At 42.0% G+C, this 14,040-nt stretch overlaps 1 protein-coding gene across 1 annotated transcript in view; it reads right to left on the bottom strand.

Moving 5' to 3' along the window:
* The window catches only part of LOC115080078 (rho GTPase-activating protein 7-like), a 249,532-nt gene extending 238,105 nt beyond the window's left edge, over positions 1 to 11,427 (bottom strand). Inside the window, exon 1 of the mRNA XM_029584110.1 lies at positions 11,298 to 11,427. Coding sequence (XP_029439970.1) covers positions 11,298 to 11,412 — 115 coding nt within the window. The 5' untranslated portion in view covers positions 11,413 to 11,427. The remainder of the gene's footprint in view (positions 1 to 11,297) is intronic.
* Positions 11,428 to 14,040: the final 2,613 nt, after the last annotated feature.

Raw genomic sequence — 14,040 nt, 5'->3', positions numbered from 1 at the left:
TGTTAAATGTTCAAGGTTATCACTCCCCCTGTTACTTGTAAACCAACAAGATGTGATTTTATCATGAGTGCCGGTATAGAAAAGCTCTAAATAAATAAAATACCTGGAGTACAGTGCAAGTGCTTTAAAGGGAAGTGCCAGTTGTCAGAAAGCTGATCCTCTTACATGCTGCAAGAATATTTAGGACCCTGAAATTATTAACCCTTAAACATTAAGAAAAACTGTGAGTCCCATCTTCACTGCCTGTCTTCCACATATTCTGAAATACCACAAATCCGACTTGAACCTAAGCTGTACTCGAACTTTCTCACCATTAAAAATCCACTGGTATTCTCCCATGCTTCCAAAAAATGTTTACTTGTCTTGATTTAAAAAGAAAAGACTAGGTAAGTATAGAGATGTGAATAGTTTTTTTGAGTTCGTGTCATTCTTTGTTTTTCGCCCGCCGCAGGAAATGTCATTTGTTTTGTGGTTCGGGGTTTTTTTTTCCACAAAATATCATTTTTTGGGTTAGTGCGTGCTAACTTAGCGCGCGCTAACAAAAACTGTTAGATTTTGTTACTTTTTGTTAGTTTTTGTTTTTGTTAGCACGCACTATTCCAAAAAACAAATTTTCGCAAAAAAATGGGAAAATCCCAATCGTTTTTCGGGATCCCTGAAACATGCCGAATTGGACAATTTCGTTGAAATTGTCCAATTCGGCAAAAACAAATGCACATCTCTAAAATGTATTTTAGTCTTTTTTGTGTACCTTGATTTGAAAAGAGACTAGGGAAGGCAGGTACTTTCTTTTAGAGTCTTTCCCTCCCATTCACCCCAACACCTACTCACCCCTAAGCTCAATCTTTGATTTATAAACTCTTATCCCGTATAAGAGGAAAAGAGAAATGCAATGCTTGACCAGCCGTGGGATGGCCCCACACCTGGCTACATTCATCCAGGACACCGCTGAGTCTGACCCTCCCTGGTGCTACCTGGACTCCATTGCGTTAAGAAAACCACCACCTCACTCTCTCTCCCATCTGCGCTATGTCACTCCCTAGAGCAAGCACACACACAACAGCCCTGCCTTCATAGGCCCTGTGGCGGGAAACCTGAATCAACATCAGAGATGATGTCAGCACGGGCTGGAGATTAAAACCACAGCCAAGCTCCCAGACTGCTTCAGCAACAGGTCCTCTTGCTCCTGCAGTACTTGTTGTTCATAGCCTCCTTTGCTTTGGCTGTTTTCTTCTTGCTCTGTTGTTACCTTGCCTTGACCTGCTTATGTCTTGATCCCCAGTACCCTGTATTTGTCTTGTCTGTCCATCTCTGCCTGGCTCATGGTTCTGACCCCTGCTACGGACATTGACTATTCTTTTGCACTGCCGCCTACCCTGACCCCAGCTTGAACCCTGACCCAACCTTGGCCTGGACCCAGATATTGTTTGCTCACTGCCTGCCCTGACCTCTGCCAGGTACTTGACTATGTCTGACCACTCCTTACAGGACTCGTGCCTAAGCTCTGCCAGCCACTTGAACCCAAGGGCTCAATCTGCGGGCAGCGAGGCTGGTGTAGGTGAAGCCCTAGCTCCAGTCCTAGTAAGAGGGAGTCCACCTGTTGTCGGCAAGGGCCTGGTAGATTCACCTGCTAGGCTATGAAACCACACCATAGCCCAAGCGCTCACATCTGTGACGCAATCAGGGGCCAAAAAAGTAAGAAATACAATTTCTAAGAGGAACAAATGCTTGCTGGACAGTGACTTGCCCAGGCACTGTTAAACTGCCCTTGGAAGTATCCCCTAACAGATTGTCAGAAGGAAGAAACTGAGCCCTGTTGGCTGCAGCCAGACTCTGCCAGCAAGTTTCTTTATGGGACCATAAAATTGCTCCTGCAGCTAGGCAGAGTATCAGAACCTCCCTGCCTCATGGGAAATCAGTGAGACCTGCAGTTCCTAAGCAAAGGATTAAAGAATCTCTACAGAAAGTCAGTTTCTGCTCTACGCAGACCTGGATGACAGAGACCTTTCAAGTCAAGCTGAACTGGCTCTTAACAAGTTTGAATTCAATAATGAAAAAAAAAATCTCTGAATTTTGGTGCCAGAAGGGAGAGCTGAACCGGGTTATAGAGTGGTGGGTGAACAAGAAGAGAGGAGTCGCAGCTTGGGTGACTATCCAGGAAATTTACCTCTCTAGCATGTCCTGATGTTACATTTACCCAGTAAATATTGGGGTAATTGAAATCTCCCATTATTACTGCACTGCCAAATTGGTTAGCTTCCCTGATTTCTCTTAGCATTTCATCATTCATCTCATCATTTTGGCCCAGTGGACAGTGGTATACTCTGATCACTATACTCTTCCTCAACACACACGGGATTTCTACCCCTGACGATGCTCCTGTTGGAATCTATGTCCTCCCGAGCATAAAGCACCCCCCCTCAGGTTGATCCTCCCCATCACTGCAGTATAATTTGTACCCCGGTATAGCACTGTCCCATTGGTTATCCTGCTTCCACCAGGTCTTTCAGATGCCAGTAATGTCTGTCTCATCATTCACTGCTACTCACTGTACTCCAGCAAGGAAGACTTAGAACCAACATCAGGAAATATGTCTTCACTGAGAGGGTGGTGGATGCCTGGAATGCCCTTCCTGAGGAAGTGGTGAAGACTAAAACTGTGAAGGATTTCAAAGGGGCATGGGATAAACACTGTGGATCCCTAAAGGCTAGAGGATGGGAATAAATAAAAAAGCTAAACCGGCACGGAGCAGCAGTTACTACCCTTAAGAGAAACATGGGGTAACCTACTTGGAGCGGCGGTTACTACCTTAGGAAGCTTGCTGGGTAAACTAGATGGACCATTTTGGTCTTTTTCTGCCGTCATTACTATGTTACTCCCATCTTACTTCCTAGACTTCTGGCATTGACATAAAGACATTTCAAAGTGTGTTTTTTGTTTGAATTACCTACCTGCTTTTCAGTTGATAGGGATAATTAGCAATCCTTTAGCTCAGGTGATTCTTTACTTATAGGCACATGGACTATGCTTGCTTTTATTGGAACCTCTCTGTTGGGATGCATTAGTACCCTTTGAAGATACCTCCATCTGAACCATGCACTGCTGAGTGACTGTCAACTTTCCCCCTTGTTCTAGTTTAAAAGCTGCTCTATCAGCAGCCTGGTTCTATTCTGGTTAAGGGAGAGACTGACCTTTCAGAAAAGATTCCTCCTTCCCCAAAAGGTTGCCCAGTTTGTTACAAAACTGAATTCCTCTTCCTTGCACCATCGTCTCAACCCTGCATAGAGATGCCGGAGCTCTGCCTGCCTCTGGGGGCCTGCACGTGGAATAGGGAGCATTTCAGGGAAAGATACCTTGGAGGTTCTGGATTTCAGCTTTCTACATAAAATCCTAAATTTGGCTTCCAGAACCTCCCTCCCACATTTTCCTATGTCATCAGTGCTCATATGTACCATGACAGCCGACTCCTCCCCAGCATGGTCTAAAATCCTATCTAGGTAACTCATGAGGTCCGCTACCTTTGCACCAGTCAGGCAAATTACCAAGCTATCCTCACATCAACCCCCAGCCACCCAGCTATCTACATTACTAATAATCAAAACACCAACTATGAAGGGTAACCCAGGGAGACTTGTCCTCAGTACAAGAGGACAATGCAAGAGGACATAAGAACATAACATAAGAACATAGGATCTTTGCAGACAGACGGAGGAGTTGGTTTTGGAGAACAGGTCCTTGTTACAGGATCATTTCTTGCTACACCAGGGTGATTCTCTCCAACCAGGACCACTTCCTGATCCAAAACACCAGAGCTGCTAAACTGGAGTTTGGACTTGGCTACTATGTCCCTGAAGGTCTCCTCTATATACCTCTCTGTGTGTCTCAGCTCCTCCAGGTCTGCCACTCTAACCTCTAGAGATTGGACTCTTGAGAGCCAGGAGCTCTTTGCACCGGGTGCACTCATACAACCTCTCTCTGGCGGGTAATGAAATCATGATGTAAAAGACTGGAAGACCCCGCTCTTGCTGCTGTGTACTGTTGCCTTTATCTTAATTTTGTCTTCACTAACCTCTTCCCCTCCTGCTTGTCCCCAGGGTGTGGGTTCTTTCTGTGGGTGTGAAGGCAGGCCTTGATGGCCCAGGCGATGATGTCACTCTCATGGGTTATATGATGCTGTGTTCCAGGGACAGACGGGCTGAACCCTGATTGGGTGTTCAAATAAAGTTTACTGATTCTTTAAAGTTAAATCAATGTCTAATCATCAATAAAATGTGAAGTTACAGCCGTTGTGTACTTGGATTTTTTCCTCTGAACATGAATACCCCCTCCTTCTGTGTAGGTGTTCCTCATCTCAGGTTCCCTGGGATTTATGCTTACCCTTCCTATATTTATTTATTTTTCAATCTTATATTCCACAGTTTCCACAATATACAATGCAGATCACATAAAACATATTCAACTAAAAATAGCAAATAACAAACATCAAATAAAACAAAGTTAAAACATAAAAACATTTGCAATTAATGCAATATGATGTAAGCAACTGAAGCATACATTTTCAAATACCTTCTGGCTGATCAAAGAAACCTTGAACAAAAAGCATTGCTTTAAGTGCTTCTGAAAGCGCAAATAATATCTTATTCATTATGAAGACCTAATGGTAAAGAATTCCACTGGTCAAAAGCTACAATGCAAAAAACTTTTCTGCAGGCGGTAAATATTTATTGAAGGAGTCATTAATAGCCCCTGTGTTGCTGATTGATAGAATATACCAGCTTACCTTTTCCCTTAAACAGAAATTTTCAAATATATAGATGTATAGACCAATGTGAAAAGCTTAAACTCAACACGCAAAGAGATGGGAAGCCAATGCAAGTCCTTCAAATAAATGGGAAACACTAGTACCCCAATGCAAATCAAACACTATGCCGACAGCTGCAGTCCATACTAATTGCAGCAAATTCTTCACCATCCTCAGTATAACGAATTACAGTAATCTAGATGGTTTAATATGATTGCCTGCACTACACCTCTAAAGTCAGATTTTTCCAAGGAAGTCTGTAAAGATCTAAGCATGTGCAGATTGTAGAAAGCGATCCTTGCAACTTTTTAACTTGTGACTTAAGTGAAAGTTTTGAATCAGGTATCACACCTAGATTTCTCACCTCACCAGATAATTCAACTATAAAATCCTCAAGAAAGCATATTTGCTTAAATCACAGGTAGATCTTTTTTCCCAAGCCAGTGATTTTACCTCCATTCAACAGTAAGCCATTCACACACAACCAATTCTTTACAAGGGACTTGGCTCTATTAAAAGCGTCATACAGAAATTCACCCACATTCAGACTAGAAATGCAAAATCAAACATTGCCTGCATATATTTTAAAGGCAGATTAAGCAATGACAAAACCTCTGCCAGAGGTTGCATATAAATATTTAAAAAGTACCCCAGATAAAACGAATCCTTGGGGAACCTCTGCAGAGCTCATGTACCAGTCAGAGATAGAATTATTCAACTGTATTTGCTGACTTCTATCATGTAAATAAGAATCAAACCAAACTTTTCCTCCAATCCCAAACTGATGTAATGCTAAAGCAAGATGTCATAATACGCCATGTCGAATGCACAGGAAATATCCAGCTGCACTAAGATCCCTGTCTTATTCAACTCCAAATTACAGCAAATATCATCTAATAAAGAAAGTAACAAGATTTCAGTTCCAAAACCTTTTCTGAAACCATATTGGTCTTTATTCAATAAACTGTTCTCAGCTAAAAAATCATCGAACTGGGATAATACCCACTTCACCAAAATTGAACACAGGTTTGAAATTGGGAGGTAGAGAGTTCTACGGCTGAAGCTGAATGATCTTTTATTATAGGTCTTATATTCACCTTCCCTTCTGCTAAATAAAGATCAATAATCTCAACCACAGTGTCACTCAGTATAGCAACCATAGTCTTTATAACCCAAAATGGGCAGGGATCTAGATGACAATATGATGACTTAATTTGGGTAAAAGCTCTTGTAAAAGTTGTTAATGGAAGGGATTCTGACCAAATAATCTGTACATCCTTATTACAGGTATTTAAAACACCAGGCTGAAATAAATTACTCAATGAATTCCGAACCCTCACAGTTTTACTCTGAAGGAATGATGCAAGATCTTGACTTGGTGGAACTTTATCTCTAACTCCTTTCAGAACTTCAATCATATTTTTTGACAACAGAGAACAGTTCTAAGGACTTATTTATAGAATCCGTAACTAACTGTGCAATATAAGCATACAGAACTATTAGTAATCATTTTATACTCAGCATACTATTGTAATCCTCTTTATTCTGGAAGGATTTACACTGTTTATGCTCAGCCTTTCTGACCAATTTTCTTTTCTCTTCTAAATCTTTCATGCACCAAACAGCAAGTTTTCTACACTTTTTTACCACTATTGTCAAGACCGGGACCGCAACATCATAAACCTGACAAAGCGTAGAATTTCACCATTCTACTGCACATTCAGTTGATTCTAAATTTAGCTTATAAGGAGTCCCAGTGGGCTAGGGAAATCCTATAGATGAGGGGATCCCCTTAGGCCAGGAAAAATCCTACCCGAGTCTCACTGTTCAGTCTCTGTTACCCAGCCTGTGTCCTAGCCCCATAGGATGGAGATCCAGTGAGGGTCCCTGTAGCTCGCTCTTTCTTCCTCTGCTCTCCAGACTCCTTCAGATAAACCTTCCAGGGGGGAAAGTCTGTGGGTCTCTGAAACCAGACTATATAGCCCAGCTTCCTGGTGAGGAAGGCTAGCAAAACCCCCTCACTACAAAAAAGGAGATTAAAAAAAAACCTATTTAAAGTCAACTTCACTCTGGGGTGATGCTGTCACTGATGATCCTTCTTTGGTCTAGAAGGGTGGCTATCAGGTCTTCAGCTCCCTGGCCTGCAGATATGGGTATTGATCATCACCAAGGAATACAGGGCTTCACACCCGTCACTTCCAACATTAGAAAAAAAATCTTACTCTCTCATAAAGGAGGTATCCTCACAGGCAACCGTACCCTTCTCTATAACAAAATACTGAGTGAGGTGTATAAGCCTCACTCACTTAGGGAAAACCAAAACAGCTCCTAACTCCTTCAATGCTCAACTCAAATGACCACACACTCTAAGAGACTGACCCCCCCCCCCCCGGCTCCACACACACACTCTCCAGACCACCACAGATAGCCTCAGAGGGAATTGCTGCAGAGAATAGTCTGTCTCTCTAGTTGTAATGCCAGGGCAAGGATCTAGGGCCATCTAGTGGGTGACCAGGGGGTCCACACGAAAGAAAACTTAGGCTGCTGAAATATCTGTCGGCCCTTGGGCGGTCAATATATTTTTTTAAACATATGTTTATTCATTTTATAACAATTACAAAACTCATTCAGCAACAGCTTACAATAACAGGACCCACCCAATTCTTCCCCCTTCCCAGCAAACGTCATTCAAGCGAAGGAAGCAGAACAGATTTAATACTTTTACACCATGTCATCCAATAATGATATTAGAAGTAGGTTTTGGAGCATAATTCCCCTGAAGAGAAGGAGGCAGCATTGTTATAAATGCACCCCAGATTTTGTGGAAAGTGATCTTTTGACATACGGATTCAGAGAATAGGTTTTACCTTCAACAAAACAGTTTGATCCTGCATCCCAGTTTATTAATCCCAATGCTGTCCCATAATTCCATTCTTTACCCAGCATAATAAAGGGATCAATTTTCAAGGGTCTGGATACCAAAATTTGGGAGTTAGGCACCTCAATCAGCCCTTTTCAAAATTGAGTAGACCCGAGTATCTAAATTTAGGAGCCTAGTTTTACTGCGTATAAAGTTGGTGAGAATGGAAGCAAAGTTAGGGCAGAGAAAAAGATTAGGAACTTAGCACAGATTTTCAGTACTAGGAACCTAACTTAGGATCCTAATCGAGGCAAATATATTCAAGTCAAAATTTAGGGAATAAGTTTTAAGGACCAAATTTAAGTATTGGGTATAAAGCCCTTTTGCTTTAATACATGGTAAACCATTTCCCTAGGACAAGGTATGGATTGATTCTGTCCTCACCCTATGGTGAAACTAAAAGAGCTCCAGTCCAGTAGGGTTTGTACTGGGATCTCCTGGATTATTCTAGGGAGTAGGCGTTGCTTCCGAGTGTGACAGGAGAGAGTAGGAATTGGAGCTTGTGGCAGCACAGGGACCTGTGCATCATTAAGCCACAAGATGTCAACAGAGTCTGGAGGGAGTTTTGGGATTCAGATTAAATATTTAACAGCATTCTCCATACAGGACCCTTCGTCTGGAAGCTGGCCACGCAGCAGGATCAGCCCAAGGAGATTTCCTGGCACTCATTATCAAGGTCTTCTGTTTTGCCTAATTATATGGGAATAGTGAGTAGAAGCCACATGGACTCTTACTAAAGTTCCTTTAATTGTATTAGTTTGGGAGGAGAGAGATAGCTCCAAAGTATTCGCATGATGGTCATCTAGTCAAACTAAGCCATGGACTATGTCATGTGGCAGATGGGAGAACTACAAAAAGCTCATTGTGTAAGAGTGGAGTGTGAACAGCACCAACTATTCTAGGAAGGACACCTACCTGTTCAGCAAGAAGAGAATTGACTGCAGCCGCAGTAGTTGCTTTTCTTGTACATATTTATTCTATCTACTTTAAATAAATGCAAGCCATTCGGAATTGCAGCCGGTATCTGATGTGAATTTTTATTACTACATAGGGTTCTTCTCTATCAAGGGTCCAATTCAACACCTTCATAGCCCCATACAGGGGACTCACCCTTCCCTCCCTGTAAACAGAACTGGTAGCAGCTATACATTTCTCAAAATGTCAGCTACGGTGATCAATATCCCATTCACTTCAACTTAAATAAGGTACTTTTTATGACATATGGACCTGGTACAGCTATTTTCACACTTCCAGCAGTACCAGCGCAAAGTTGGCACCTATTGGCTGAGTCTCCCTTCCTTTTCCTGGAAAGCAGCTTTCTGTCTCCAGCAAACTGCAGCAAATCTCCTCCGAAGAAGTTCGGCTTTTGCTCAGTCCTCATTACAGAAAGAGCGCCAACATTTTCGTTTGTGATATAGAATCTGCAAGGGGGGGGGGGGGGGCCGCATAGATCCATTTCCCAGGGCAGTGCCTTCATGGCGGGAGGACCCATGGTAGCATTGTCTAACCCCGAAACGAAACCTCACACCAGTTCTAACACTACACCTCAAGTCTTTTACCTGTTGGTGTGTCTTTCTAGGATATAACTCCTCTGCAGTAGGATTTTCATTCAAAATCCCAGCAAATTCAAGTCTATATGCTGCCGTGTACACTTCAGTATAATATAATGGCAGATGATTTTTCAAATTGCTTAACTACTCAAAGCCCTTCATTTTTGTTATGCATGCGTATTTGCCTGTTGCTAGGAGCTGAATGCACGTCATTTGTAGTACTGAAAGAGCAAAGCACAGCACTGACTGAAACTTCAATTAGTCAGAACTTTTCACTTCTCGGTAACTTTCTCCTGCTCAGTGTCAGCGAGGGGGCAAGCATTTCTGTTCCATTGCTATCTCCTGGTGAGTTAAAATCATAGCTGTGCTGAAAAGCAAAGCCGTGAGATAAAGTAGCAGGTAACTTATCTCTGTACGCATTTTATACACATTTTCTTTTAAAACATATCTTCCACTTCAGCGTTTCTTTCTCCTTTCCATCCAACTTTTAATAAATAGCTCTAGACTGTGACAGCTTAGTTAGAAGCATTCAGAATCATGGAGCTAAATGCCACTGATTTGAGCACAGGGGCAGGACATACACTCCAAGAAGCAGCTTTTAAAAGCAGACAAAATATGCCATCTCTTGTAATCCAAGAAATATGATAGATCTTCTGTCATCAAACATGGTAAGTGGACAAAATCAGAACACTATAAATAATGTTAATCAGCAGTTGAGATTATGCCTTTTAAAGCTGCAACTGTCCTGGTAAAAGTGGAAGACATATGGTAATCTTATTCATATCTTTATCTAGCTATCTCTCTATTGATAGATACAGAAACAGACAAAACCAATTAATGCAACAACCTCTTATGGTTTATACAGTAAGGGTGCAGCTCTCTTCCTAGCCTCTTCTAATGCCAACCCTTAGAAGGTCACTAGGTGTCACTGAAAAAAACACTATTTAGTTCTTCTGTCTCTCTCATCACTGAAGGAACCATTTCAGCAGCACTTCTAGCCATGGTCATCTTGAGAAGCAGAAGCCCGAACCAGCAACCAGATCAAGGTCTCTTACTTTACAGCACGGAATTGTAAAGCAATGGGCAGTCAGGATAACCTTCAGAGGACATTTCTAACAATATAGTTACATCCAGGGCATTCATTCAGGAGTTTCTCATCCTAATAAGGAATCAATGGTTAAACAGAAGTAGCTGAGCAAGATCAATGGTTGATACACTGTAGAGCATGGTGTCCTGAGCCTCTGGCTTGGCTAGACAGTTTATAAATGTAATATTAAACATGAGTGTTGCCATTAAGAAGAGCACTGACTCCTTCTGAAGGCAAAGGATGTGACAGAAAAAGAGGGTAGTGTCATCACTTGAGAATACTGCACAGTATCAAATGGTGCAACTATCTCACAGAAGTCCACTGTCCATCTTCTCAACCAATGACGTGTGCTGTACTTATCTGTCTTACCCAATACGCTTCAAGCCAGTTTTATATTGAAGAATGAACTATATTCAACAATCACAGAGTGTATTTTAAAGTACTTTAACATTTACTAGGAAACAATTATATTTCCATGAAGATTAGAAGCTCCGAAATCATACATCCTGACTGTGATAGGAAGATTGTGATGACCTACTATGCACCAATCAAGTCAAGAATACAAATCTTGCACTGGGTCCAGCTATGTCCATTCTATGCTCTGGCATTCGGATACCCTGCTCTCATTCATAAATGAGCAAACTCAAGTGATATGATGTATTCATAATACTCTGGCATGCTCAGTTAATTTGTACTCGTGAGAAGTCCCTCTTCCTATGGGTGACAATGTTTGTTGCTACATTCACAAAGCAAACATCTAGTTAAATTAGACCCTTGCAATTTGTGGTTAACAACATCATAACATTTCATAAAAAGGGTAAAAATCAAACATTGCAGCTGTACTCATTGGCTCAAAACCTGATGTCAGCTGATTTCCCATAATACCTTTCAAGGCATTGCTGTACAGCTGAGTGAATCAAAGTGAATTACCCATCTAACCTGATAATCGTCTTTCTCTTGCACTCTTCCAGAACATATCCCATGCTTTGTTTGTTGAATCCTTGATGTGCTCACTGAGGGATCTTTTCAAGCGAGAATTCCTCTGATATGCCATCCCTGTGCCATCCACCGGGTCTCCTTATCCCATTCAAAAGCAAAGCATTTGGAAAATCCCAGAACACGAAACCAGTGATAAAACTCCCGTCTTCAAGCCTTCTTCCCTTCAAGCAGACTGAAAGATTGCTTGCTAGAAAACGTCTGCATGCAATTTGCTAGCACCCTGTTCTGTGAGAAAGAGAGAGAGGGACCTCCCTCCTAACAATCTGGGGTCAGGCCAGGTTGGAAAGGAAACAGCAGCCCACTTGGGTCCCCCATGCCTTGGAGCAAACGAGCTGCTGCGTTTTATAAACAGACTTGTTTCTCCACCACACAGTGTAATAAATAAGGAGTTAGGCAATCAGGCATCAGCTGGAGCCAGAATAAAAACGTTTGACACCAGATTGCGCCTTACACTTCTCTTTCTTTTTCTGCTGGTAGTAGCTGACGTATTCCCTAAGCCCCCCTTCTGTTAACTTTCTTCCTGTGTTGATGTCTGGCTGTGATGATGTCCATGTGTTTGTCTTATGCAGAGGATAACTGACTACCCTGATTATTTGCCATTTCACTGTTCTACATTATGTTATGACATTTTCTGTTAGTGCTGCCTTTAGCTTAATATTATTACTGGTTTCCACTGTTCAACATAGGGAGCGGAATATTAAGCCACTCACATAGTGGTAAAGTCTGTGTCGACATTCTACTTGCAGATTTTACCGAGGATTTTCAAAGTGAACTCAATTGCATAAATTTGCTTTCAAAATGCTCATGTAATTGACAGAATATGCACACGGATTGCCTTGCAGAAAGTTATACCTAGTCGAAGCAGGTAGCTCATGTGCACAGCAGATCGAAAACTGTGGGCCCATTATTCAAATCTAAACATTTATGTAAGTTACCTGGATTAGACTTATCCAGCTAACTTATATGGGATATTCAGCAGCAATTTAGCCAGATAAGTTATATCTGGCTAAGGGGGTTATTTACTATTTTTTTCATACACACAGATTGGGAGAAAACCTTTAGTAAATATAAACCTAACTTTGATCTGCTTTATAGCAAGTTTAACTTATCCAATTAACTTTACTAGGTAAGTCCAAAATTGTCCCTTATCCAACTAAGTTAACTGGATAAGTAATATTTCCCCATTACGCCTATTGTCTGCCCAATTTATCCAGCTATCTACTTAGCCATATAAGTCACATTCATCTAAGTGGCAAGTATTGAACATAGCTGGATATTCAGTGGCAGCCACTTAGCCAGCTAAGTTCCTACATATCCAGCTAATTAGCACCGAATATCGGCCTCTATGCATGCAAGAGCTGACTCTGTCCCAAGAATGCCTGGGAAGGCATTCTTTTACTGGCACAAGCCCTTGACTGATTTTCAAAAGCAGATTCATGCTCATGAACGGGGCTTGTGTGTATAAATCCTTGAGAAAATTACACCCCACAAAAGTTTTTCTAATCCAGATGCAGCGCTGCTAAAGCAGTATATTATTTTTCTTCACTTTCTAGTTCTTTCTAATTAGACCAAACTCTTATTAACTGCTATTAACGCATTATGTTCTGAGAAAGACATTATTGAAAATAGCAACATTTGTTTGTAGAGCAAAAAAAAAAAAAAAAAAAAGCCAGCACTAAAACCTGGATTCACAAAGCTGCAGGTTTTTTTTTCGCGGGAGGGGACTCACTATCACGGGGCAGTTGGGGATTGTAGCTGTGATAATGGAGCCCTCCCTCAAAAAAATATCACATCTGCATTATTGCATTGTTTTGTCTTGAGGCAAAACGTCACAGTATGATCCCTTTCCATGTGATGGCATCCCCCATAGAATGAGAACGAGCCTTCCACCTGCAGGCTGGAGTTTCCATTAGGTGGAGCAGGTATGTGCATAGGAGCACCTGCTCAGGAGGGTGCGAATTGTGAACAGGGGGGCTGCCCTTGGGAAGGGGGTATTTCCTCCATGGCTGAGAGAGAAATCAGGCTGCTGTTTTTTTTAGGGCGAGTGGCCTGGTTTTACAAGAGTTTAAAATGAGATGCACATAGACTATAAGGGTTGAATTTAGCAGGCATCAGAAACTTGTGAGCAGTGGCACCAATTGTTAGCGCTTCAGCCTTAGCTCTTGCTGGAGGGCAACTAGTGTAGCTGGGTTTAAAAAAGGTTTGGATAAGTTCCTGGAGAAGTCCATTACCTGCTATTAATCAAGGTGACTTAGGGAGTCACTGCTATTACTGGCATCGTTAGCATGGGATATACTTAGTGTTTGGGTATTTGCCAGGTACTTGTAACCTGGATTGGCCATGGAAAAAGGATGCTGGGCTTGATGGACCCTCAGTCTGACCCAGTACGGCAACAACATGACTGAGGTCTGATGCCTGGACCTTGTCCCAGTCATGAGACTAGGGCAGTCAGTTTGGCGCCATTTTTCAAAATGGCTCCAACTGGGTCTGGGGCTAGGAGGCATCCTAGGCCCTTCTGCATACTGGATATCAGCTTTTTTTAGGTAATGGAGGGGAATTTTGGGGGTCCTAGGGGTAACCAATGAATAATTGGACTTGGAAGGTTTGGGGGCACCACTAAACACCAACGAGGTGATTTGTTTAAATTGGAGGGTTGGGCTACTAGGGGACCTGTTAGACATTT

This window comes from Rhinatrema bivittatum, chromosome 18 (assembly GCF_901001135.1).
Source record: "Rhinatrema bivittatum chromosome 18, aRhiBiv1.1, whole genome shotgun sequence".
Classification (NCBI taxonomy): Eukaryota; Metazoa; Chordata; class Amphibia; order Gymnophiona; family Rhinatrematidae; genus Rhinatrema; species Rhinatrema bivittatum.
The sequence above is the reverse complement of the archived record's forward strand: the minus strand, read 5'-3'. Positions and strand labels throughout refer to the sequence as shown.